General features: G+C 38.6%; 1 protein-coding gene across 13 annotated transcripts in view; it reads left to right on the top strand.

The window, feature by feature from the left end:
* The window catches only part of PTPRM (protein tyrosine phosphatase receptor type M), a 484,682-nt gene that overhangs the window by 169,354 nt on the left and 289,271 nt on the right, over positions 1 to 26,057 (top strand). For all 13 annotated transcript variants that reach the window (XM_040550056.1, XM_040550055.1, XM_040550065.1 and 10 more), the window contains exons 5-6: positions 476 to 591; positions 19,483 to 19,657. In XM_040550056.1, the coding sequence (XP_040405990.1) occupies positions 476 to 591; positions 19,483 to 19,657 (291 nt within the window). The remainder of the gene's footprint in view (positions 1 to 475; positions 592 to 19,482; positions 19,658 to 26,057) is intronic.

The raw sequence follows: 26,057 nt of genomic DNA, 5'->3' as shown, positions 1-26,057 counted from the left end.
GAATATAGCTGTGGTTGATGAGAAGTGTTATGTTGGCATTTTAGCTGTTTGGTATGCTACAATTCTAAAGCATCTCCTCTGTAGATACTACCTGGTTAAAAAGAAATACCTGTTTCCCTGACAACATCATTCAACTTCTTACTGTTTTGTCTAGTCAGTGATGTAAGTATCTAATAGATTTTGGTTCAAAACATCAATTAGTTTTCAATATCATCTGTATTAATACAGTTTGTTATTGCAAAAGGGATGCTGAGCTAAGGTAATTCACACAGCAGGAACAATTAAATAGCACCCTTCTGTTCTGCTCTTTCCCAGGTATAAAACAATAAAATAATAAAATTAAAACAATCTAAAATATAATGTCTAGTCAGTGATTTGAATCTTTTAAAGTCGGGCCATTAAATACGTTCCATGTATTAATCATAGCCAGTATTTCCGTGTTGCATAAATTCAATACCTTTTCTTCTTCCGACAGCAAAAACTCCACATTTCTTGCGTCTTCAGAGTGTGGAAGTCAATGCAGGACAATTTGCTACTTTTCAGTGTACTGCCAATGGGAAATTCAGTTCAAGTGACAGACTTTGGTTACAGGTAATTTATTTCTTTCCTAATACACTGAGGTCTGGGAGGGAGGGGAGTTCTCCACTCTGGAAGGACTGTAAAACATGAAAAATGGTAGAGCTGTCTGTTTGATCAATACTATATTTTAGAGTGCCTTTGAACTGCTGTGAACTGCTGTAGGTGTTCTGTACTAGAAAATGATATTGGTTTTGTTTTCATGATTGGTTTTTATTCATGATCTATGGAGAACATGAATAAATGCTAACTCCACAAGGAAGACCACATCGCTTTCTCCTAATGTTCTGAGGCTAACTGCAATATCACATGTAATAATATCCTTAGCTCGCCTCTACCTCTTTTTAACCTGGTATTTTCAGCTAAAATTGTATTCTTCCTTTTCAAGTTTGGAGAAGACCAGTATGGCAGTCAAATCTGACTTTCTGCTTTACAGAGCCAAAGAATGTCATTGAGCCCATAACTTTTACTTATTCATTAATGTAGCTTCTAAAAAGGTGTCAGATCTTCATTTAAAGGCTGTCTCACAACTCCTTGTCTGTATGTGTAACCTTGCATCAAAAAGATGCATCTTCCTTGATGTCTTTTAGTAACGGGATGCAAATTCTACTGCTGTCTTCCTGCTATCATGCCAGAGTTGTCTGGTCTCCATTGCAAGCAGTAGTCTGTATTTAGATTTAGCGTCAGGGATATACCAACCTCCAGATCCCTCTACCTTCCATACGTGAAAAACACGCTAGAACTGAGATGTTGTCTCTGAGAAGGAAATAAAAGCCTGGCTGTGGAGATCAGTCAGATGGATCTGGGATACGTGAAGAGGGAGGGATAGGAGAAATAGAAGCAATAGTAACAGGTGGGACTGCGAGATGAAATTCTCTATTTTTGTTTTTGTCATTTAAACAATTTCAGGCTTTTAGTATAGCTTGCCTTTCACCTTGCACTTGGTACACAATTTCATCAAGCATTTTGGAAATAATTCAAGTATGTGAGACAGGTTAAAAAGCTGGGTAGTTACATTTCTCTCTATATATTGAAAACTACATGTGGGTAGTTACAGGAAACCTAGCATGCAAATAAGTAAAACCACCTGAAAAGCAAAAACATGTATTTATCTGTATATGAACGATGAACTGTTAAGTCTACACAGAAGGAGCCTGATCAAAATGCAATAGAAGTCTCCTTTGTTTTTATTGGCTTTGTATGGGCATTTTCAACCTGTGCTGATACAAGGCTGACATTTCTCTAACTCTCCAGCCATTTAAAGACAGTATTATACTGTTGAAATGGGAGAATTAGACTCCTGTCTTCCCTAAGCCACTGAGATTTTGTGAAATCATGACTTTCCAGTCATGAAAAGAATTTAGCACGTTATGGGGAAAATAATAGGTTGTTATATTGTCAGTGATAACCTTTCTAGAGCCTTTGAACTTTTGCATAATGCTCTTTTGTCAAATTGAAATTAGAATTCATAATAGGGAAATCCTGATTCAGTTCTATAGGTTTTTCTATAGGTTTCGTGGCAGTGTAATTTCAGCAATACTGATTCCAGAATATCTTTGCTGAATTAGTTAAGTGATTCTTTGCTTATACATGATTACAAGCAGATTTTTTTCTCCATGTGAAGGATAAAAAAGTGGTGACAGACTGCTGCCAACTATTTTTTGAGGAATTTCATCTTCCAATGTGTCCAATGTTTTTTTAGCCTGCCCATATAATATTTTTTAGCCTGCAGTTCCCTCTGGTAATCAGTCCAAGAGTGTGCGGCTTCCAGGTGTGCTCTTGTATAAGAACAGTTTAAAAGTTGACAGGATCTCCTGGATTGCTTGGATTTGTTTTTGTACTCGTTTGCCAGTTTCCACAGATGTCTGCTTTAAGAGTGGTCAGACAGCTCCATGTGTGGGATACTGCAAATCAGGGCCAAGAAATACACTTCCCAATAGCTGTGTGCTAGCATACTAGGTCACTACAGGGTAAAAGATCCCCAGAGCTGGAGTTCTCCCTCAGTCAATGAGAGCATCTGCTTTCATGGTGTGATACTGATGAATTTTATGTATGCCTGCTTGTAACATCTCATGCCACTGCCACAGGACCACGAGTACAATGCAGCTATCTGTAACAGCTATCAGAAAACATGGTATCTTCTATGTCGTATGACTGGTTAAATAGACATTAAAGATCCTTTGGTTGCTGATAATGGTAGAATCAATATTCAGTTAAAGAACATCTTAATAAAGGAGGTTCTTATGTACACTAGAGGCAGAATAAAACGAGCACTGTTCTGTAGAAACATTTATGCTAGCACTCAGGTAATTCAGGTTTTAGTGGTACTACAAACAGGTTGTGCAATCTCTCTGATATGCTGACTTTGTCTGCTGGTAATATAAAGCCTTTTCTTTGTTGAATGGTTTCCTTATATTTTTAAACCCTTAAGGGAAAACTGTAATAAATAAGTAAATAAATACAATTGTGTGATGACAAAAGGAACCCCCATTTTTGTCAGGGGCCTTTCAGCATTTCTGCCACATAAGTCGTGTCCATATTTCTAATGTGTTTGGACATGGCACTTCCAAAATATCATGAGATAATTTGCTCCCAAATTATTTTCAATACCTGTCATTTTTTTCCAGATTCACATTGTTAGTCTGAAGTACAGGTAAATTGCCTGTGAAATCACAGAACCACTGCATTCAATAACATTTCTGATTGCTTCCAGTGCTGGCAGGATTTCCCTCTTGTACTTCTATTTCTTTTGTACAGTAGCCCCCAGCTTGTATGCAGCAGTAGACGTCAAGTGTAGTAGTACAGGTTTTTCTGGCAAGCAAATATGTTACTTTTTACACTCTGCTGGACTGTTAGGGATATAAATTCCTTAAAAGAAATAAATAATTGTAACTTGGTAGGTTATTTTAGTCTTCTTGTCTTTGCTGAGTAATTGCTTCTAATGGCATAGACTTTCTTAGCTTAATAATGCCAAGGCCCTGAAACAGTCCTAAGTGAAATCCATAGGTCATGTTTTATTCACCCCTCACACCTTTTATATATACATATATATATATATTTATTATTATTTTCAAGCCTATCCCACTTTTATTCCCTGTAGAACATTGAAGTCTGGAGTATTGTAGAAGGTTTTGCAATTGAAGTGGTGACGGGTTACCAGAACTCACAGGTTATTATCGGTATGGGATGACTCTTTCTATTCTATTGAATGATTGAGCAAAAATGTCATCTCTGTGCTGTTTTGCTCCCACTGTAAGGAATGTAGCAATTGCTGTAACTTTTTTTTTTTTTTAATTGAACGAGTTTCTCTTTGAAACTACAAATTCCAGAAGTTGACACTAACAATAAGATAAAGGAGTAGGCACTAAACGCGTTGGGAGTCCCAAGCAAAGTAAATACAATTCAGAAAAGAAAAAAAGATGTGTTTGTAGGTGGGAGCCAAAGTTAGAATTTGGAAAGAAATGAACATGTGGAACACAGACCAGTTAATGGTCAAGTGAAAACAGCTGAGGCATTGTCTTCTGAAAAACTTGTGTTAGAGCCAGTATTTAGTAAATGGCAGAAAAAAAAAAAAGTACTATGGGAGAAAAAAGGGTAGAATTCTTTTTTGAAAGTAACCTTCTTCTGGTTCAGCCTTGCATATTGAAAGGACAAACATTTTGCTTTCCAGCACCAACTTTCAGCCAAGAATTTAAACAGCAGTTTACAAAGAAAAATAAAGTTTAGAAAATTGGGGGCTTACTTAAAAACAGGTAGGTATCTTCCACTGCAAACCGAAGATACACAAGTACACAGATTTTCTTCTCTGCAGGTGTATGAAGTTTAAAATTGCATGTATTGAATATTTAAATATACCAAATACTATACTCAATAGTAACTGAAATTAAAATTATTATCAAATGAAAACTGGTTAAATATTAAAATAATTGTTTTTAAGGCTATACTTGGGAAAAGTTGTGTCTCTGCAGCCTTTTTCCATAGCGCTTTCCTTGCTCAGTGTCCGCTGATGTTACTGCAACAGCAAGTGCTCAGTACTTCTGGGAAATGACCTGAAAGATTTAAATTGGGTACCTCAGAGGTAGCCTTTCTTGAGAGAGTGGTTCCTCAGCCAGTGGAATGCTACATTTGATGAAAGAAGGAGGTCATCACTTCAATGAATTAATGTGTTTTTCCTAGCCTCCTTCTAAAAGTGGTTGAAAATCAAATAATTACTTTAAAACACTATTCTGAGACACATTTCTTTATTGGAAAAATATAGACCTGAGAGTAAAACTTTGTCAAAATAACAACAGGGTCTTGTAATAGGAGATGTCTCCAGTCTGTGATAAGTGACAGCATCAGATGTACCAAAAACAGGAGGCTGATAGGTGCTCTTCGAAGGGGAGAGTGTGAAACCTTTCAAACCTGTGGTTTATACATGCAGAATATGTGCTACTGTATTTGCAGACAAGAAGGCAAGAACATTATTGCTCTAGCGGCAAATCTACCATATGTAAACAGTCTATCGCCTGTTAATAAAGGATTTGGTGTTTTTTCTTGTCTCACCTGAAAGCTGTCTTCTACCTTATCAATTTTCTTAAATAATCTTCTGCTGAAGGTATGAAGAAGGTGAAAGATTTTATTCCCCTATACACAAAGCTTGTATGTGTTATTTATTATTTATTCAAAAGGAGATATAAATTCTGTTTCAGAGAGAGTTCTGGAAAACAAATTGTTTTCTTAGAAATACGTATATACACTCACAAATGAGAACTATTGAAAACATCCTTCTCAGAGTGTAGAACCAATGCTATCACCCCTGGCAAATTATGAAAACAAAATATGTTTATAGGATGTACAAAATATTTTGTGTGTTGGTGTGTTGGTGTTCTTGATTATGTGCATCGCATAAAATATCCCAGGAGATGAACCCATTTCCTAGAGTTTCATAAGAATTTTTTGTTATGGTGTAAACTTTCTGAGGCTTTCATTTAATTCCATTTTCATGGATAAGTCTAGAAACACTTAAGGAAAAAATGTTTCAAATATTTTTCTAGTGCTAAGATCATGAAGCAGCATTTTACCTGTTAAAATGAAATCATACACGCTTGTAACAATTTAGTAACACAAAAAGGTGGAACTAGTAATGTAAATTGAGCAAAGAAATAGGCCTCAAGAAGATGTTCTTTGGAATATTAAAAAAAAAAAAAAAGTTTGATCTGTTGGTGCTTTTGTGTACTGTGGGAGTGCAAGAGGTCCCTCTTCCTCCTGCTCATAAACAACTCAGTCTTCCAAGACTGATCAAACTACCTTGTGCATGGCAAATTGCCATGAATCCATTGATTTGAGAAGAGCTTTAACAACATGTAGCAACTAAAGATTTCGCCACGTTTCCTGATGTATTTGCATCCTAGTGTGTTTTCTTTGTAGAGAACCTGAGGTGGTTTTACTGTTAGAATGATAATTAATGCCCTGTAGGAAGGGGAGAAGAGGGCGTTAATGAATAGATTTTTTTTTTTTGAATTCTGGTGATGTTTAATATTGTTTCTAGTTTGTGGTATGTTGATTTTTTTGTGTTCCTCTCTCTCCCATGGTTTATATTTAGTGCCTTTCTTGCATCCTGTGTTGTATCAGCAAGTTCACAGACAGTACAAAGCTGGGAGGAGTGGCTGATACACCAGAGGGTTGTGCTGCCATTCAGATGGACCTTGACAGGCTGGAGAAATGGGCAGACAAGAACCTTATGAAATTAATTACAATGAAATGCAAAGTCATGCCCCAGTGAAGGAATAACCCCATGTGACAGTACATACCTGGGGTCTGACAGGGTGGAAAGCAGCTTTGCTAAGAACCTGGCAGTCCTGGTAGACAAGTTGACCGTGAGCCAGCTATGTGCCCTTGCTGCAAAGACCAACAGCCTCCAGAGCTGCATAAGGAGGGTATTGCTAGCAGGCCAGGGGAGATGATCCTTCCTGTCTGCTCAGCAATGGGGAGACACATCTGGAATGCTGGGTACAGTTCTGGGCTCCCCAGTAAAAAAAAAGACATGGCTACACTGAATGACGGTTAAGGGACTGGAAGATCTGACATGAAAGGAGAGAGCTGGGACTTGTCCAGTATGGAGAAGGAAAGTCTCAAGGGAAATCTTGGAGGGAGTAGGAATGACATAGCCAGATTCTTCTCCAAGGTGCTTAGAGCCAGGACAAGAAGCAATGGGCACAAACTGAAATATAGGAAATTGCACTTAAACATAAGAAAAAAAGCTTTTTTTTTTATCATTAGGCTGTTCAAACACTGGAACAGGTTGCTTAGAGAGGCCAGGGAGTCTCCATCCCTGGAGGTGCTCAAAATCTGACTGGATGTAGTCATGAGCAACTTGCTCCTTAGAGCGGGAGGGTAGGACTGCCTCTCTCCAGAGCTCGCTTCTAACCATAATTATTTTGTGGATTTGTGATAGTGTTCCAAAATTACTATACCTGTCTGTAGCATTTAGCAACCTGACAGATAAGGAAATTCTGAAATGGAATTTCTTGGGTGAGATGAGATGCGTGTCAACGTACATGCACTGTCTTTAAGTAGTTGACTAGATTCCCCTGTTCTCCCACTTTAATGTCTTGGACTGTCTTTTCTCTTAATTCCTGTCAGTTTCTACTTCTTATTTAATTATTTACTTTGTTTTTTGTCTTTGTCTTTTTTTCTTTTTTTTTTTTCATAAAGAGTCAGGAAATGCTCAGCAATAAGAGCATACAGAAGAATAGCAAAGCAGTTAGGATGGGGATTTGGCTATCAATGAACACTGATCTGCTAAACCTCTGATCCCACTCAAGTTCCAGCAATTCAGGTGGACGTTGTAGTATATTGCTAGGAGATTGTCAGAAATAGAAAATCATCTGCTGATGCAGAGGCTGCGGTCTAGTACTGTGTATAAAATGGCAGTGGTATAAGTGGCAAAAAGAAACTCTTTTTCCTATGATTTGTAGAAGTGAAGAAAAGAAAATTCAAATAGGTGTTTTGAAGCATCGATGGAACAATGCAATGTTACCAGTATATCCCTGTCTCCTCACTTAAGTATTTTTTACAGCCCAATTTTATAAACAGCTACATGCAATACTGTATTGTTTATTTGGATTTGTGTTTATTTTAATGCCACTTGAGCTTAAATTTGCACAGTCACAATAAAATTTTAGGAGACAAACTTCAATTTTTGATTTTCTACATTTTAAGAACTTTTATAAAACATGATAGAAATATTTAGTTTAACTTACATATTCTTTTTCCCTAAAGAGAAGCATAAAAAAGAAATGTAAGAAATCTCAGCTTTCTAAATATCAATTCAAACTTGATAAAATTTTAATATATTCATATGTATTAGAGATCCCACACCAAATACTTGCAACAGGATATCTATATTTAATTGTTCCACTCTAACTGTGAGCAAATGCATGTACTGCATGCTGTATGCCTTTAGACAGTATATATTTAGATTGAATGAGAAATCTGATATATTTTTCCATACATATACCATAATTTCCAAAACGGTTCCTCTAATAAAGGAGTTGTTAGGTTAGGTGCTTATTCACAAATGCCTTGCTTATGTGAAAAGCTTTGTTGCAAACAGTTACATCACTTTTGTCCAGGCTATAGGGCTGAAGACTTCATCACACTTACAGAAATCCTTTTCTCTATTCTTCTTCTATCTATTGGGATGCAACACCAGCCAGGCTTTTTTTCCTGGGCTTGCTCATTTTATTCTGACATATATGTAGATTTGATGAATCTTTCTGTGATGCTAGGATTTTTCAGAGATGATTCAGTTATTAGTGGTACCAGAGCCAAGGAGAAGTTATACAGTCATGAAGAGTTAATGATAAATCCGAGATAATATATGTAAGAAACAGAAAAACATTTTGATATCGATGTACCCGTGAAGTGTTTTGACTTCAGTGACATTTCAGAGCTGACCAGCAGAAACAGTTGAGCCTAGTGTTTTTATTAGTAAACTATATGTAGCTGAATTTACAAAATGTCTTTGGAGTGTGGTAAGAAAGTATAATAAAGGTGACTTTCCTCCTTGTATCCCACCTTTCCTTTTTACGTTAGTGTCAGCAAGGCTGAGTGGCCCATGAAGTGCTGTGTACTCTTACCATTGGCATTATTCTCTGAGTGCTGAGATTGCTTTGAAACTAAATTCTCAAAATCAGGGAAGTGGTATACTGTCAGGAGTCTTGGAAATGAGTATTGCCAACTCGCCACCCTCTTGTTTTTACATCCAAGTATAGTCAAATCTTTTCCACCACAGCAGTGTGCTGCCCAGGCAGGTTATTGCAAGGGATTTCTGAATGTTCCTTAGAAAAACAAACCATTGAATAAACAGAAGAATAGAGGCCAACTTGCTAAGTCAGTGCCCCACTACAAACACCGATGGATGTCCTAGTTTTCTGGATATACAGTTTTCAGACTGACATCTTATTTCTACCCACTTGCCATTTAGCACAATGGTGGTTCACAGAGCTACTGTGACCAATGAAATACACAGCTGGAAAACTAAATGCTTGATGGTGCAGAAGCTACTGTGAATCTACATGCTAGCCTTACACTACTTGTGTGAGACTGTAATAGTGGAGATAAAAATAGATCTTAGATTTCTTCTGCTCCAAAACGTTCCAGAAGCCTGGGTAGCAAAGCTGTTTTACAGGGTAAGCCTCCTAATCTACCCAGAATACCCTACCAGGCAGAAGAGCCAAGTGAGGTAACAATGAAGAAATGTCAGCATGTTTTGTTATTAATATTAAATAAATACATAGGTAATTGGAAGAATAAAGTTCACTCCTAAACCTCAGAAACCAGTTCCACCATTCCTAAGTGATGAGGATGCAGACCACATTTTGGAAGCTTAAAATGTTACCTAAAATATTTGATTTCCAGTGAATATACCTGACAGAAGCCACTATAAAGTTTTACAGTGTGGCATCAGTCAAAACATTTGATAAATCAGAGACTTTTTAGACCACGAACAACACGGACCTCACTGACAGTGAGTGATACAAAACAGAAACTAAAAACATTTGGTACGTGCATATGAGCAACTTTGATTATTTTCATGCAAAAAAACTAACCAGTGTTTGATCCTGTACAACAAAGAGTACTGTAAACTGAGGGGAGAGGGCCGCTTAGCTCTGTAGTGCCAGTCAGCCATTGGATTGCTAGGAGTGACACTGGGTGGTGTTCTTCAGCAACTTCCTTCATCACCTACCTAGGAGAGGTAGATGCTGCTCTGCCAAGAGTATGCTTCTGACACTAAAATATGTATTTTGGTTTTGACTAGGTTATCAACTGTTGCTGCTTGTGTAGAGAATGTAGAGTCTGGAAACTTGTAATATAGGTATTTTTTTTTTTTTTTGTCTTTAAGAAAGACATTTTATCACAATATTCTTCAAACTCTTAATCCTCTGCTTGGTAATCTCCTGTGACCAAAATACATCTTTGCAGAAAGGTAAATTGGAAAGAATTATGGCTGTAGAAGTTCTGCTTTTGGAGATACACTGGAAACTGTATGGACTCTACCAGGGCGTTGGTTATGGACAACAGAACAAAACCTTAAGGGAGTTGGAGACGGCTTGGCAAAGTTTGTTTTCAAGTAATCTGCAAAATTATCAGATTTTGCTCTTCCTCATTTGCTGAAGATGTCCCACTGCACCTTATATCTATAAAGAGAGTCAGAAGTGCCACCTAAGGGAGCCATAATTATTTTTATTTAATAAGGATTATATGAAACTTGGACTTCAGACAGAAAGCTTCTGGTAACAGGTAGTTGTTCCTTCTTCTTCTTCCTTTTTCCCTATTTTAGAACTATCTCAAGTACTCAAACACTGGCAGTTATTAATAAATTAACTACTTAAATTAATAAATATATACATTAACATGCAGGAAATTTGCATACCTGAAGACATGTATGGACACATGCAAGTTATAGGGGATGCACAAGTAGTGAATTAAATCTATCCCTCTCCTCCATCCCAATCCATCCCCTGACATGTTTTCATTTGATGAAGTGACCCGTAAGAAAAGTTGTTCCGGGATCGCCTTCAGCAGTCTACCCTTCTTGCTATTCTCGTCTGAATTTGAAAATGAAGTGACCAAAGTATTGTTCTTTTTTTCAAGAGCCTCGGTGTGATGTGTTAATCTCCCGGTTATTCCGGAGTGTTAAATAATATAGTAAATGGTGATTGGCAGACTTGAGATAATGAAGCAGTTGACCTGTGCCACCAGGGGGTGGTTAAATTCAACTTGCGTTTCAACAGCGTGTTAGGTATGCCTGTTTCTGGGCCCTGAAGACTGCCTTGATATGGAGCACAGCTCAGCAGCAGCAGAATCACTTCGGGACACATACAAGTTAGGCAATTGATGAAGTAAATTCAATAAGCTTTCCATGCTCTGCTCTTGGACCTTTGGGAGAGAGAAACAGTGACCTTTACAATGAATACTGTAGTTAAAATGTACAAACTTACTGCTGGGAGGCATAGTGTTCAAATTGGAGTTGAATGGAGGCTGCTTTTTTAAGACCAAGGGCTGTTTAAGCTGTTTGAGGCAAAGAGAACTGAAGTAAAGGCTAAATTAAATTAAACCCAAAGGGAAGATGATAGGAAGGATACAGAGCACTGGGGGAGGTCTGGGTTGGGGGTGGGAGTTGTCCAACTATATGACCGATGCGGTAATTAAGAGTGAAACACCTCCAGCTGGACCCCTCCACTTAGCTTCTCTGCTACATGAACTGACATGTACGTTGCTTATTACTGATTATTACTGCTATGACTGTCTTTATTTGCAAATTACACTGTGGAGCAGTTTACTTTAGCTTTCTTTAACCATTGGTGTGTGTTTCTTCTCGCCATTCATTCCTCCCACTCCAACCAGTCAGTTCAGGAGGCAGCTGTCCCAGCGTGAACAGGGCAGTTTCTCATCATGATACTTGTGTGTGTGTTTATTTCTTGGCTACTCTGAAGGACTCATCATTTGGTTTTGCCTGCTACTCTGCTCATTTAAAACTTTTAAGTTTTTAAGATTAAGACTACAGGTTGTCCCCAGAACTTGAATGTTGGACTTTTATTCACGTGCCTGGCACTTTGCACAAGCACAATGTTTTTATATGTCCTGTTATGTGCTTGGATAGAAAAGACAAATAAATGCCTGCGTCACTTTCCATTGTACGTTTGAATGAAAACTATTCTAATGATCTTTTCTTTATCATTTTCTCCTAATCACTTTGCACCTTCCATATGCCTGGCATCTCCAAAACTCAGAGCCAGAGTATTGAAAATCGTGTACATATTCTCTTCATTCTTCAGCAAGGTGCTCATCCTAACTCTTGGAATTTTTAATACAAATAAAACTATGATGAGAAGTGCTTAGTGTTCTGCGTTTCAAAGAATTAAGGTATGGAGTGAGATTAAATGACTTTGTAAACAGGTCTGTGGGTTCAGCAAAATGCTTAGCAGATACATGGACTGTTGCCATAATTTCTTTATGAAATATAAGCCTTTCCTTTAGAGAGAGATTTCCTAGTGCTCTGTTTTCTCCAGACGTTTCTGAGAACATAATTCCATACAAGTGGTTTTGTATTCTGTTGTGTGCTATTAAAGAAAGTTTGGGATTTTTACGTATTTGTGAGCACTGAAAAATTGTTAGAGAATGTTAACACTTCTCAATCTGGAAATTCATATTAAAAAAAAGTGATTTTCTTTGCCTTTTTTCTTTGAAAATCTCTATGTAGTTTTGCTCCTGTCACAATGATACAAAACAATTTCAGTATGTAAGTACTGAGTAACTGCTTTTGTTAAATTACTCTGTGTTTAGTGGCTCCATAAAATGCAATAATGTCTTTTTTTTACTTTCTGCATGCTTAATTTTATCTTCAAATAGATGTCATTGCTTAATATTTGATACTGTGACTACTTGATCTGCAACTTGTGTATTCTACAATATTACCTGGCAGCTCCAACAAGCATTTATATTTAGTCATAAGAAGTAGAGATTTATGGAGAGCTATATCATTTGAAGAAAAGAATCAGTTAGCAAACATTAAAATATTGAAACAGGAAATCTTTCCTGAACAGTAAAATAATAACATTTTGCCTGAATGCCCATTAGTTACATGCAGAGTGCAATTCTAGCTCATAGTAGAGTAATTCCAAACAGGACAATAATAATCTTTTTTTCCAGCATGGCCTCATTACTTGAATGAAGTACACTTGTTAACTTACACAGATGGAATAAATGCAGGATAATCACAGGATCTGTGGTGGTTCTAATCTACAGTGACAAGCAGTTGTCTTGGTTATGAAAGCAATTCTGGAAATTCAGAGGTAGAGCCAGCTATCTAAATTATTAGAATGAAAAAATATCAACTCTGTGAAGCAATTTTGTTGAGGTATTAATTGCTATTTGATTTAGATTTTATACATATTTTAAACAAAATTACTTCTGGCACTGCTGATGTTATTTGAGATCCCACTGGTACGACTCTAATCAGGATTTTATAAATGTGCATATCTGAAAGTGAGATAATGCAAACCCTTTCTTTTAATAAATGTATGAAAAGCTGTTTAATCTACCTGTATGGATAGGGGGTGACTGACCGGTGTTTCCTTTTAAGTCTCTTCTGGCAAAATTGCTGAAACATGCCTTGAGAATGATTAATTCACAGGTAGTGCAGAATATAACATCCCAGAATGAACATCCCAGAATGAACCCAGAATTCAACCCCTTTGAATTACTGCTGCATTTTTGTTAAAACCATTTCTAAAGGGTTTAATATATATCTTGTTGCTTCTAAATTGCTGTTCATTTAGGAGACTTAGAGTTAGTTCATTGCCTAAAAGGGACTGTGAGTCTAATTTAAATAACCATCAACCTATTTCTTTTCACTCTAGCTTGGCTAAGATGGAAAAAATAATGTGAATATTTAAGGTGCTTCAAGCTGTCTCTGCTTTAAGCTGTGTGCATTTGATATGGTGGTACTAGGGGTATGGATTTTCAAGCTGTGTATATCCTGAGGTGTTAAATTAAGATACATTTTTTTTTTATACCCATATATATTAAATAACATGTTGCTTTATAGAAAATGTATTCTTGCCAGTGACTTACCTGTTAAATATATTCATTATTTTGCTTAAATAGCATTCTTGAACATGTTTTTTTGTTGTTGTTTTGGTTTGGTGGTGGGGATTTTTTTTTTTTTTTTTTTGGAAAGTGTTCTCCAAGCATTTGAAAACATGGAGGTTTCTCAGCAGCTGGCAGAATATGTTGTTTTCACTTCTGGATCTCAGCACCTTGCAATCTTTCTGTGGTCAAAATTCTTCTGCACTAAGAAAGCTACATAGCTCTACGCCTTGGGGACATAGCCTTTGTACTCCAGGCAGGTCTAGCATTAAATGATTAAGGCAGATTCCTCTTTCCAAAGAATGAAGTGTCCTGTTCACACAGTTCTCCGAGTCCCAGTGGCAGAAAGAGCTAGCAGGCTTAATCTGTAGTAAAGCCTCAATCTTTCACATGGCAAAGCAGAGCTACCAAGCAAAGTAAAAAGAAATTTATCTATCTTGCTGAACTAGATTTAAAAACAACAATAAAAAACTAGGAGGATCCTGTAAAGTTGCTCTGACAACCTTTTTTTAATGGGTTTTAATATATACTGCCATAAAGTTTCATAGTAAATCGTGAATTTTATACCATTTTCTGCATCAGGATTAGAAAATTACAGACCTGTCATTTTTTGTTTAATTTTCAATAAGACATGATGTATTTGTGAAGACTTCCACATAAAGACTGTTAGTTTGCAAGACCTATTGGTAAATTTCAGCATCTATACTAAAAGAACTGAGATTAAGTTTTTAATTACTGTAATTACTAAAGCAATAGATTGTAAGCGATCTCTTTTACTTACGGGACTTCAGAATTTCGCATTAGTGAGTTTTCAGAATCTTATTTTTGTTGATGCTGTTAAAATAATACTTTGTAAAAAGTTGTAGAGGGATCTGCTAATAGGTTCAATAAAGGAATGCTCATTTGATATAAATATGTTATTTCTAACCATTCTAAGTAAAATAGCTACTCACAGTTCTGCCATGGAGAGCTTGTTGTTTATCACAGAATATGCTTAAATGGACCCATAAATTGTGGAAAGGGAAATGTTGATGTACTCTTATACATGAGCACTGATGTACTCTCAAAATGGGGAGAGATGGATTTGAAGGGTGGAGCATTCAGTGGATAAGGAATTGGCTGCAGGCTGCACTCAGAGAGTGGTGGTCAATGGCTCCATGTCCAAGAAGAGGCCAGTGACGAGTGGTGTCCCTCAGTGGTCTGTCCTGGTACCGGTGCTGTTTAATGTCTTTATCAATGACACAGACAGTGGGATCGAGTGCACCCTCAGCAAGTTTGCAGATGACTCCAAGCTGAGTGGTGCAGTTGATACAAGAGAAGGAAGGGATGCCATCCAAAGGGACCTGGACAGGCTGGAGAAGTGGGCCCACATGGACCAAATGAGGTTCAGCAAGGCCAAGAGCAAGGAGCTGCACCTGGGCTGGGGCAATCCCAGAGATGAGCACAGACTGGGAGAAGAACTCACTGACAGCAGCCCTGCAGAGAAGGACTTGGGGGTCTGGTGGATGAAAATCTTGACATGAGCCAGCAGTGTGTGCTTGCAGCCCAAAAGGTCAACTGCGTCCTGGGCTGCATCACCAGAGGAGTGGCCAGCAGGTGGAGGGAGGTGACTGTCCCCCTCTGCTCTGCCCTTGTGAGGCCCCACCTGGAGTCCTGCATCCAGGTCTGGGGCCCCCAGCAGAAGAAGGATGTGGGGCTGTTAGAGCGGGCCCAGAGGAGGGCCAGGAGGATGGTCAGAGGACTGGAGCACCTCTCCTATGAAGAAAGGCTGAGAGACCAGGGAGACCTCATTGAGGCCTTTCAATAATTTAAGAAGAGGGCTTATAAAAAAGATGGAGAACTTCTTGCTCAGTCAGATAATGACAGGACAAGGGGGAATGGTTTTAAGCTAAAAGAAGGGAGATTTAGATTAGAGGTTAGGAGGAAGTTCTTCACTTAGAGGGTGGTGAGGCACTGGCACAGGTTGCCCAGAGAAGCTGTGGATGCCCCATCCCTGGAGGTGTTCAAGGCCAGGCTGGATGGGGCTTTGGGCAACCTGATCTAGTGGGAGGTGTCCCTGCCCATGGCAGGGGGGTTGGAATGAGGTGATCTTTAATGTCCCTTCCAACCTGAGCCGTTCTGTGTTACTCCTGTAAATTCCAGAAAGTGGTCCCATTTAAGTGACCACTGCCATACCTCTGCAGCTTCCTGAAGACAGTACGCAGTGAGTGAAAGAGAGAAGAAATGTGAATCCCAAATAAAAGAGAGAAGCTGGCCACGTAGGTACAGTTAAAACAAAAACCTCTCTGTACTCATATATGAAATGGTAAATAGTGTTTTTCAGACTAAACATCATCTTCAGCCATTTGGCAATTGCTGAAATAAGTGTTGAGATGGGCTTTGTAGGTTTGGATGGGTTCTTTGCCTTGTTCTGTTTTTTAACCCTCTCTTATTTTTATTTTTTTAAGCTCTCCTCCAGTGACTGTGAATTGAACTCTTCTTCATCACTTTTATTACCATTCTTTTATGCTCAGGCTTAAATCAATTAGGCTGATCTCCTACTTGTTTGCTGTCATCCCTGAAGAGAGGGAAGCCTTGCTCTCTTGAGCAGTATTTTTCCTTGTGAAAAGTAAATGAATGATGTTTCTTAGTCTCTGTCTAATCCAAACACAACATTTTCCTTGAAAATATTTTTTCCCAAAGAGACTAAAGAAAAAAAAAATTACCTTTGAGTTCTACTAGGAAATGTCATGCCAGTGATTTCTTCAGGACTGTTTGAGTTCTAACATATAATTAGACACACTGCACTTTGCCTCTGTGAGTTTGTAATGTTTAAGAGAAGTCAGTCAAGATAATCTGTGTTAATAATAATATCTCACATATACTTTACAGGTGCGTTATAATAATAGTAATAAAGGCTTTTTATTCTGGAGCTCCTTCGTGATTTTTGAAGGCACCCACAATGATTTGTTTCACATCTGGATTTCAGTGTGGGGTGAAAAAACTCTGAATCCTCTGTAGAGCTAGGTTGAGTTCTCTTTAAGGCTCATGGTGCTTGTTATTTGAGCAAAAGGATGTGATTTTTGAAATGTGATAAGGCTTCTCTCTTTTTCAGTCAAAATTATTGACATGTGAACAGATAGCATGTGTTGCATAGCCATATAGTTGATTATTTGATCAAACGGAGTTTTCCTGTTTTAGAACAGCAGGCCAGAAGGGCGTGTGAAAGCATTGCACTTTTCCTTGGTCTCCTCTCTTCATGTGCTTGGCTTTTGCAGATTAAGGCAGAAACTATACTGCCTTGTGGCATTGCCTAGCCCTTTCCTTTTAGCTCCTCTTCCTCCCTTTAACAACATCCTGTAGCTTTGTCAGATCAATAGAAGGACAGCAAGAAAGAACTCTTAGAACATTGGCACAGTTCTTCAGTTGTGTTGTAACTCACGAGAACTATGGAACAGCTTGGGTTGGAAGGGACCTTCAAGACCACCTCGTTCCAACCCCCCTGCCATGGGCAGAGACACCTCCTGCCAGACCAGGTTGCCCAAAGCCCCATCCAGCCTGGCCTTGAACACCTCCAGGGATGGGGCATCCACAGCTTCTCTGGGCAGCCTGTGCCAGGGCCTCAAGCCCTGCACTGAAGGGCAGGTGTACAGCACAGCTGGAGAGCAGAGAGGTTCTTGTTCGTGCTTGGAATGCACTGAGCTAGTTATGGTGCTAGAATTAACCAGGGTGTGGTGGTATGTTGTTCCTTGGAGAAAAGCTTACTGATTTCTTGGCAAGGTGAAATAGCCTGTGTAGAGCTTCCTGACGTTGTAAGTAGAAAAAAGGAAGGAGCTCGCGTGGGTGGATGTAACATAAGCGCAGGACTTGGCTGTGCACAGAGTCCTTAAAGTCTGAAAACTGAAGAAACACACTTTAAAGGTGTGTGATCAGTGACTGCTCAGCCGCTGTTATAGTTAGGGCTAATTGGTCATTCTTTTTAGGAAAAAAAAGAAGTTGCCTTTAAATAATGGTCATTCTCCAAAATCATAATTAACCTGCTCTGCTTGCTTCCTGCTATCTCCTGTCATTCTTGCTAGAATGATACCAGTAATGAGACCAGTAAAAATAGTAGTTTTGCAAGAGTGGTTGGGAAGGCTTCTTTCCAAGTCTTATTTTCAGTCAGTTTAAAAAGGCAGTATGTCTGCAGCCCAGAGTTCTGGGAATTCTAAGGAGCTGGCAATCATCTGGAGTAATTCTCAAGTAACAATTTCAGATTGAGTAATTTTTAAGGCATGATAGTGCATTCTTTGGGCATCCTACAAGGTTTTTTCTCTTTTAAATAAGCTATGCATCACCCAGATTTATTTTTAAGAGGAAATAACACTACCATTCTGTGTTATTAAGAGAATGAAAAATCAGTATTTACTGTTACTTATGCTGCTTCTTTGGCATTAATAGCATGATTGACTTTGTTTTGTGATTGTGGACAAGTTTAACTTAACGCGGCTGTTACTTGTAGCTCTCTGGTTAGAACTGGTATTTTAAGGTTATTTTCAATATGATGACAAGTGAAGGCCATAACAAATTGAAGTCAGCATTTTCTATATAGGTCTTAAATTCTGCTTGATAAACTGTAAATTCCAGGGCAAAAAAAAAGAAAAAAAAGAGACACCTCCAGCTGTGTTGATGGTTTATGGAAGCTAGGTAGTGTGGGACCCTTGCAAACATCTTTTGAGAGGTGTTTGTTGGGGTTCTACACAGTTTCTCCTGGTGCTTCAATAAAGTCTGCAGTCTTCAGTTTGTTGAAATGCATATGTTTGTGTGGAAAGTGCACCTTTCTTGTTTGAATAAATGTTGCAAGTAGATCTTGTATAAAACATTTCCAATCAGATGTAGTAACTGGCTTATTAGATTTTCTGAAGGTTCTTCGGCCATTCATAGTGGACATGCCCTGTTTCATGGGCAGATGGAGCATGAGTTCTGGTGAGAATCTGAAAGCCAAGTCTCTCAGCCCTCATCTTTGCATCAGAGGACATGGCAAGATGTCATCTCTGTACCTTTCTGTCTGCTCTCCTCCCCTTTTCCTGCTCCAGACATGCACTGGATCACATGAGGGAGCAGGCTGGTGGCGTGGGACTTAGGAGCCTTGTGCTCCTGAGATCGTATGTAGTTCACTTTCTTATGCTATACATGCAGTATGTTTAACTGAGGGCAAGACCTTGCACTGGGGTAGAAATTGCCCAGTTCCTGGTACTGTGCTGAGGAAACGGAGACAACTTCAGTGTTGCTGGTCATTTGCTTGGTAAATCTGTGCCTAGCCTCTTCCACCTGAGTTGCTGATAATCCCATGTGTGGGTGCTCCTGTATGAGAAGCATACACCTAAATTTCCATGCAAGCTGTGCAAAATGCATGTGCTGAATAGTGGATGTGGAGGGGAAGAGGAGACAGAAGTGGTGTATGCTGGGTCATGCTTCTTTTTTTTAAAACAAAACAACCTTTAAATATTTGTGTAAAGTAAGCCAAGCAAGTAAATGTTACATTGCTCTTCAATCTTTCTATTAGTTAATCTATAAAGAGTTGAAAGCAGCTGTTCCAGCTGAGTGGCTGCCCACTGATGATGAATGTTTTAACTCACATGGGAAGGCAGTAGAGTCTCACACAGTGTAAACATCTGTAAAAGTAATGCTACAGACTTCTGCCTTTACCTGGCCTCCCCTCTTGGGGACCTTATGAGAACTAGATTTGTTTCTCAGTATCTTTGAAAATATGACTAACAGTGTTTTCTTTATTTCTGTTTCTTTGCGCAGGGTATTTACGTAAGGGATGCACCGTTGAAGAACATAAAAGTGTTCAATGTTCGCCGATTTGTGGCTCTTTTTAATGTGGTAAATGCCACGAAGCGGGATGCTGGCAACTATCGCTGCATGATTCGGACAGAAGGAGGGGTTGGTGTATCAAACTATGCGGAACTGATAGTCAAAGGTATTTCACAGAAAAAACAGTATTTGCATGCTAAGTGTATGAAATAAGGACCTGCAATCGCTAGTTCACTAAAGATGTCACCCATCATTCGTTGAAGTTGATAAGATGTTTAATAAATAGACTCTGTTTATGTAAATTGTGAAAGTCTATCCAGCTGTAGCAAGGGAATGACAGAAGAAGCCAGGGCTAATTAACTAGTTACTTGTTGATTGTTTATTTAGATATTTCCCCCAGATGCACTGTTTAGAAGGTATTTCTCTATTGAAGAGTATATTTATCTCTTTGGAGGATATGAATATAAGATTAGCTATTTACCTCCATGGTGGAGATTGCATTCTAAAGATGTATTTACTTCAAAATTTGAAAACTTTACAGTAAGAGAAAACACGTATTTCAACATCTGAAGGGATATTTTAAAAACAGCAGGAAATACCTTTGAATGGAATGCATATAAAAATGTCCATCCGTATAGAAAACTATGCTAAAACATTTTCTTAACATTATTTGTATTTAAAATGCATTTTGATCGTTTCTTACTTTTATAATAGCATTTTGGAGGAACATAGTTTTATTTTTGTTCCTTCAAAGAAAAACATATTTTCTAGCACCTAAGTTGTGAAGCCATGCTGTGTTACATGTTTTCCCTTTCCGGTCAGTTCTGTGCCTAAAATTGAGGTGAAGGACTCAAGGCCCTTTTTTTCTCTTCCCCAAAACAATTTGATCCAAGTCGGCAAGGAGAGAGCAAGTGCCCTAGAACTAAATCTACCGCAGGTGTGGATTTTTCCTCTGGGAATTAGGAGGGACACAGTTGTGTCTGTTATGAATTCCCTGATTTTAGAAACACTGTCCTTTGTTAGATAGGACTTTTTTCTTTCTATTGTGATGGAGTATTTAAGAAACATGCAGGTTAAGGAATAACACAAGTAATAAATTAATTCTTACGTAGTATTTTTGCCACTCTGCTTTCTAAATTCTGCTCTAGGTTTTATCTTTTGGTTTAAGATACAAATTAACATTTCTTATGACTTATACTGCAGTAGTTTTAGGTATAAGAGCTTGCATGGCTCTGTTTGCATACAGTAGATAAGGAGCTTTATTATTACTTGACCTTGGAATCACTTTCTCTTTCTTCTTTCTGTTTAACAACTTTGCATACTTATAAACATATGTAGGATCTTTCAGGACTTTTTAAAGATGTAATCCTCTTTCCAAATTTATTATGATTTTTTCAGGTAACTCACATAATCAATAAGCAAGGTGTGGGATAACTGTTCCATCTGAAAATGTAGCATAGATCTTGTTTCTGAAAGCAACACAGAAAGTATGTGTACGAGAAACTACCAGTAAAGGAGGGGTTTGAAGGACAGAAGGCATGGTTGCATAAATGAATAATGAAGCCAAAAAGTTAAAAAAGCTAAACATTATTTTTTTTTTTTTTGCGGGGGGGGGGGTGGGAAATGAGGCAAAGTGAGGAGGACAATAGAATTCACATTGAGAAGAGATACAGGAAGGTTAGCATTCAGACTGTAGGGAATTATGAATTAAATAACAATTGAGGGGGGAATAATGGATAGGTGAAATGTTTAGAGCAGTGTTTGTGAGATGTGCATGGGTTTAGGATTTTTATTTTTTTTAAGTTGATTGGAGAGGAAGAAGCTTGGGCTATGTGTTAGACTGGGAAATAATTGGTCACCAGTAGAAGATGCAAGAGAGCCTTAAAGAACAAGGAACTGTTTTCCAAAAGCAAGAATATGTTTTCAGTTGATGTGCTTTAGAAGCAGCAGGACAAGACAAGGAGGAGGAGGTTGCAAATAACCAGTGTATGGAGGTAACATGACAAAACGAATTTTAGTACAAAAACTCAGACGAGCTATTTGAACAGACAGAAGAAGAAAGAAACAAATAGAGAGGATGGGATGAATATGTAATTATAAGGTGGAAAAAACAAGGGTTTTTGTTTGTTTTGTTTTGTTTTAGTTCAAAGAAAGATAACATGAAAAAGAAAGAAAGGGGTGGCCAAAAATGAAAGTGTTTAGGAAATTTAGGAAAGGTAGAAAGAAAGGGTGAAGTAAAAGCCCCAGCAGGAATGATAAAGCATCTTTCAGATCTTACAGCAGTGGAAGCCAGGGGAAGAAGGGAAACTATCTGAGTGAGGCAGATGGAAGATTGACTGCAGATTGACAGGAGGTACAGAAAGCCAAAGTTGTTAGGTTCTGTCAATTTGGTTGATTTAGGGTGTTCTAATTTATTAGTGCTCCTTTTGTGGTGTAGTAGATGAAATTATGAAGCATATCATTAAAGCATTTGTGCTTATCCAGATTCTTTCAGAAAATTTGCACTGGGCACTGCGAACAATTGGATAGCCTTAGGGTGTAATCCCATTAACTACTTGTACAGTAGCAAAGTAATTATGGTAATCCCTGTTGCCTGTATTGGAGCTTTTATGAGACCACCTGCAGGTCATTCCTTCTGACCTAAAAAGACCCATTTTAAACATTATGCTGTAAAACCTTAGGTGACTGTACTGAAATAGCAGCATTAGGGGATAATTAGTAAATATGCTTTCTTACAGTTTCTTAATTATACACCATTGCTATTTCCTATTTTTTCAGCAGCTATTCTGCAATGCTAGTCAGCAGAATTCAAATGCAATGGATTGATTTATCTATCAACTATATCTGTTTTTCATCCATTACCACCAGTAAATCATGAGCAATGTATGTATACCCCTATTGCACGTAATGCTTAGTCTGCTCGGGAAGTACTGATGGCTTAATGATAGTATGCGTAGAAACAGCGGTGTAATTACTCCCCTCTCTTTGTTGGAAACAATGAATCTAATTCTCTTCTCATTTACACTGGTGTAACTAAGCTGACTTAAGTGGAATTTCACTGGAACTACATTGCTAGGAAGATGGGAGTTAGAGAGAGTCAATTTGCCACACTTATTGCCCTTTGTTTCATTCTGGTTACTGAACTTGTAAATCAAATTGCAAGTAAGTAAATCCCATGCTGGAGTTAGGATTTTTTTTCAAAATATCTTTGATTTCAAGATCTTAACTTAAAGACATCTTCACAGCAGAGTGAATTACAACTTTGTACAACATTCATGCTGCTTCATACTTCAGGCATAGTTTCACTAAATAGAAGTTTCCTGTAACTAATTTCCAGTTTCTTTCTTATGTAAACCTCTTTAAGGTTTGCAGTGCTGCTGCGGCATGTTATTGTGCAAACTGAAGACCAGATACAAGAACTTTCTAAATCAGAAGACCGTTAGCATCAGGCATTGCAAACCAAACCTGAAATCACAGAGGAATAGGAATTAAATCTTGATTTTTGAGGATGAGACATATGTAAGAAATGGCCAAATGTTCCTTTTTGGTTGTTTTTACCTGAACAGATATGATTCTAACAAGGTTTAATCTCTGTGGGGGTTAAAAAAAAAAAAAAAAAAAAAAGGCAATTAAAAAGCTGGCAGTTAATCCCATGTTATCTTATTAAAGAACTGTAAACATGAATATTGTCTAGTTAATGAGCAAAAAGCCTGTCAATGAACAATTAGCCTGGCCCTAAACATGAAGGAAAAAAAGGATTTTTTTAAAAAAAACGTGTTTGTGTTACCTTATATGCCTTTTAGAGGATGGTGAAATAAAGTATTGATTGCTCTATTTAAATAAATCCTGAAGGGGAGGTTTTCAATTTTACCCAAGTGTTTGTTCTGAAAGGAAAGGCTGAAAAGACAAGTGCCTTGTCGTTGTGCGTGTGTTCAAACTACACAGTATCCTCATCTAAGTTTGTCAGAGAATTGGATTGAAATGTCACTTTATCTAATGGGAGACATGAAAGTGGCTTTGTCAGATCACCCACTTAATGTAAAAAAAAGAACAACAAAACCTACAAAACAACCAAACAAAAGACAAAACAGCAGTTTGTTTATAATAGGTGACAGGAAAGTAATCAAACATTGAGCAAAAGGAAAATAGCAGGGTGGAATTGATTAAATATATTTGGTGAAGTAAATTAGACTTCTACATACAGTCCCTCGGTTGAATTTCTCTGGTAGTGGGCAGATCCAACACAGATTAGATTCAGAAGAACAGAATGAGCCTGTCTGAGCAGACACCAGATTATTACGGAGTTCAGACTGCTTATTGAGTTCAAACAAGGTAAACCGAGGTGTCAATTTGGTTAAATGGAGTTTTGTTAGGTTTTTAAGCAAGAGCACAGAGAGGTAGCCATCTGTAATGTTGGCAGCTTAAATGTCTGCATCTTTTCGAATGGAAGATTTAAGACCAGGAACAGAACTAAAGCTCTTCTGGACCTCCAAAACAAAGAATATATTCTGGAGGGCGAAACCATTTTGAGATGAAGACATGGGAAGAAAATATTACAAATTGCTTGTCTGAGGTATCAGTTGTTCTCCTATGTTAAATATACATGGATGCTTATATCTCTTTTCTTTGTCTCCGACAATTCATCTTTCATGCTGGATCCATCAATCTGCCTGTGCCTTTTTACAAAGTGCTGGTATCACAACTTACTTTTACAGCTGCCTGTCACGAAGTTCTGCTTTCGGTTGCTCATAATTTTGATCAACTGACTTCAGGCTGATACTTTCTGGTATGGGTGTGTGTCTCAGCCTGAAAGTTTAGAGAAAACCTCCAGTCAAAACAGCCGAGATAGTTCAGCCATCTTAGCAGACATTCCATAGGACAGTGCTGAAGACACCAGGCTTTGAAGCAGGAGCTTAGGATTTTTCAGGAGGGCAATAGATGTGTCAAGAAACCTGTTTGCAAGTATAGTCAATTTACAAGCTATGGAAAAACAAACCCTTCTGATATGTACAATGGAGACTTCCCTGAGTTTAACTGAGAAATTGAGATTTCTCCCCAAAACTCTAGACACGGTTTGGATGTCAGTGCTGATCTGAGCTCCTGTACGTCGGGCTGGACCCAGGCACATGAATCCAAAGCTGGGAGCTTAGCAGTCCTGTGCTTTTAGTATGCAGCCCTCCACCTCTCTGAGCCGTTGTACTGTGAAGCTATAATGGTGTGAGATGCATGATGTGGAGAACGAGTGGAGCAAGAGCAAGAAGCTGCATGCTTGGATGGGGTTGTTAGTATTGGGACTGAAAGGCATGGCAAACTGGGAGGCATTTCAAAGTTAGAGGGGAGGTAGATGAACATTGGGGCTACATAAGCACTAAAATCTAGGAAGAGAGAAAGAAAACCAAGGGCAGAACAGAAACATCTGTCCATCCATATGTATATATGCACAAACATTTATGTATGTGCATGCAGGCACATATAAATATATGTGCGTAGGGGTGGGAGTTGAGGCAGGGGCCAGTGAAGGGAACTGGCTGGAAAGGCCACGGACCTACAGGAGGGGACAGCAGGCATGTCCTGGTTTCAGTTAGGACAGAGTTAATTTTCCTCCTAGTAGCTGGCAGGGTGCTATGTTTTGGATTAGAATGAGAAGAGCGCTGATAACATGCTGATGTTTTAATTGTTGTAGAGCAGTGCTTACACCAAGCCAAGGACTTTTCAGCCTCTCTCTGTCCTGCTAGCGAGCAGGCTAGGGATGCAGCAGAAGCTGGGAGGGGACAGACCCAGGACAGCTGACCCAAACTGGCCAAAGGGGTATTCCATACCATCTGACGTCATGCTGAACAATATATAGGGGTGGCTAGCCGGGGTGGGGGGGTGGCCGGCTGCTCGGGGATAGGCTGGGCATCGGTCAACGGGTGGTGAGCAATTGCATTGTGCATCACTTATTTCGTACACATTATTACTATTAATACTATTATTATTATTATTATTGTTGTTATTCTTTTCCCTGTCTTAATAAACTGTCTTTATCTCAACTCACAGGCTTCACTTTCCCGTTTCTCTCCCCCATCCCGGAGAGGGAGGGGGGAGGGTGAGCGAACGGCTGTGTGGTGTTTGACTGCCAGCCGGGCTAAACCACAACAGCCCATTTGGCGCCCAACGTGGGGCTCGAAGGGTTGAGATATCGACAGATTTGACCAGAGTGTGTTAAACTAAAATTGGTATAAGTATTCGACCTGCTTAATAGTTGCTAGTCACAATGTTGATTGCCTTAATCTCAAGTCTGCTGTGCCTGTTTCCCAAATTGAGTTTTATAGCAAGTTACTTTCTGTATGTGCTCCCTGTCGTGCTGTTTACCCTTTCCGGGCCCTGGTTTAAGATTGTTATGGTACTGTGTGGTGTAACGATGGCTTATGAAATGATGAAGTATCTGGTCATGACTCTAACCTGGTATTTGTACTCAGCACTGTCGTCGACTCTATACTTCGGAAACCATATCTCAGAAACTATTAGCAATTACACCTATTGCCTTTTCTCATCAGGGAGTCAGTCTCTGGAGGGGACAGGGG

This window comes from Cygnus olor, chromosome 2 (genome assembly GCF_009769625.2).
Source record: "Cygnus olor isolate bCygOlo1 chromosome 2, bCygOlo1.pri.v2, whole genome shotgun sequence".
NCBI lineage: Eukaryota > Metazoa > Chordata > Aves > Anseriformes > Anatidae > Cygnus > Cygnus olor.
The sequence above is the reverse complement of the archived record's forward strand: the minus strand, read 5'-3'. Positions and strand labels throughout refer to the sequence as shown.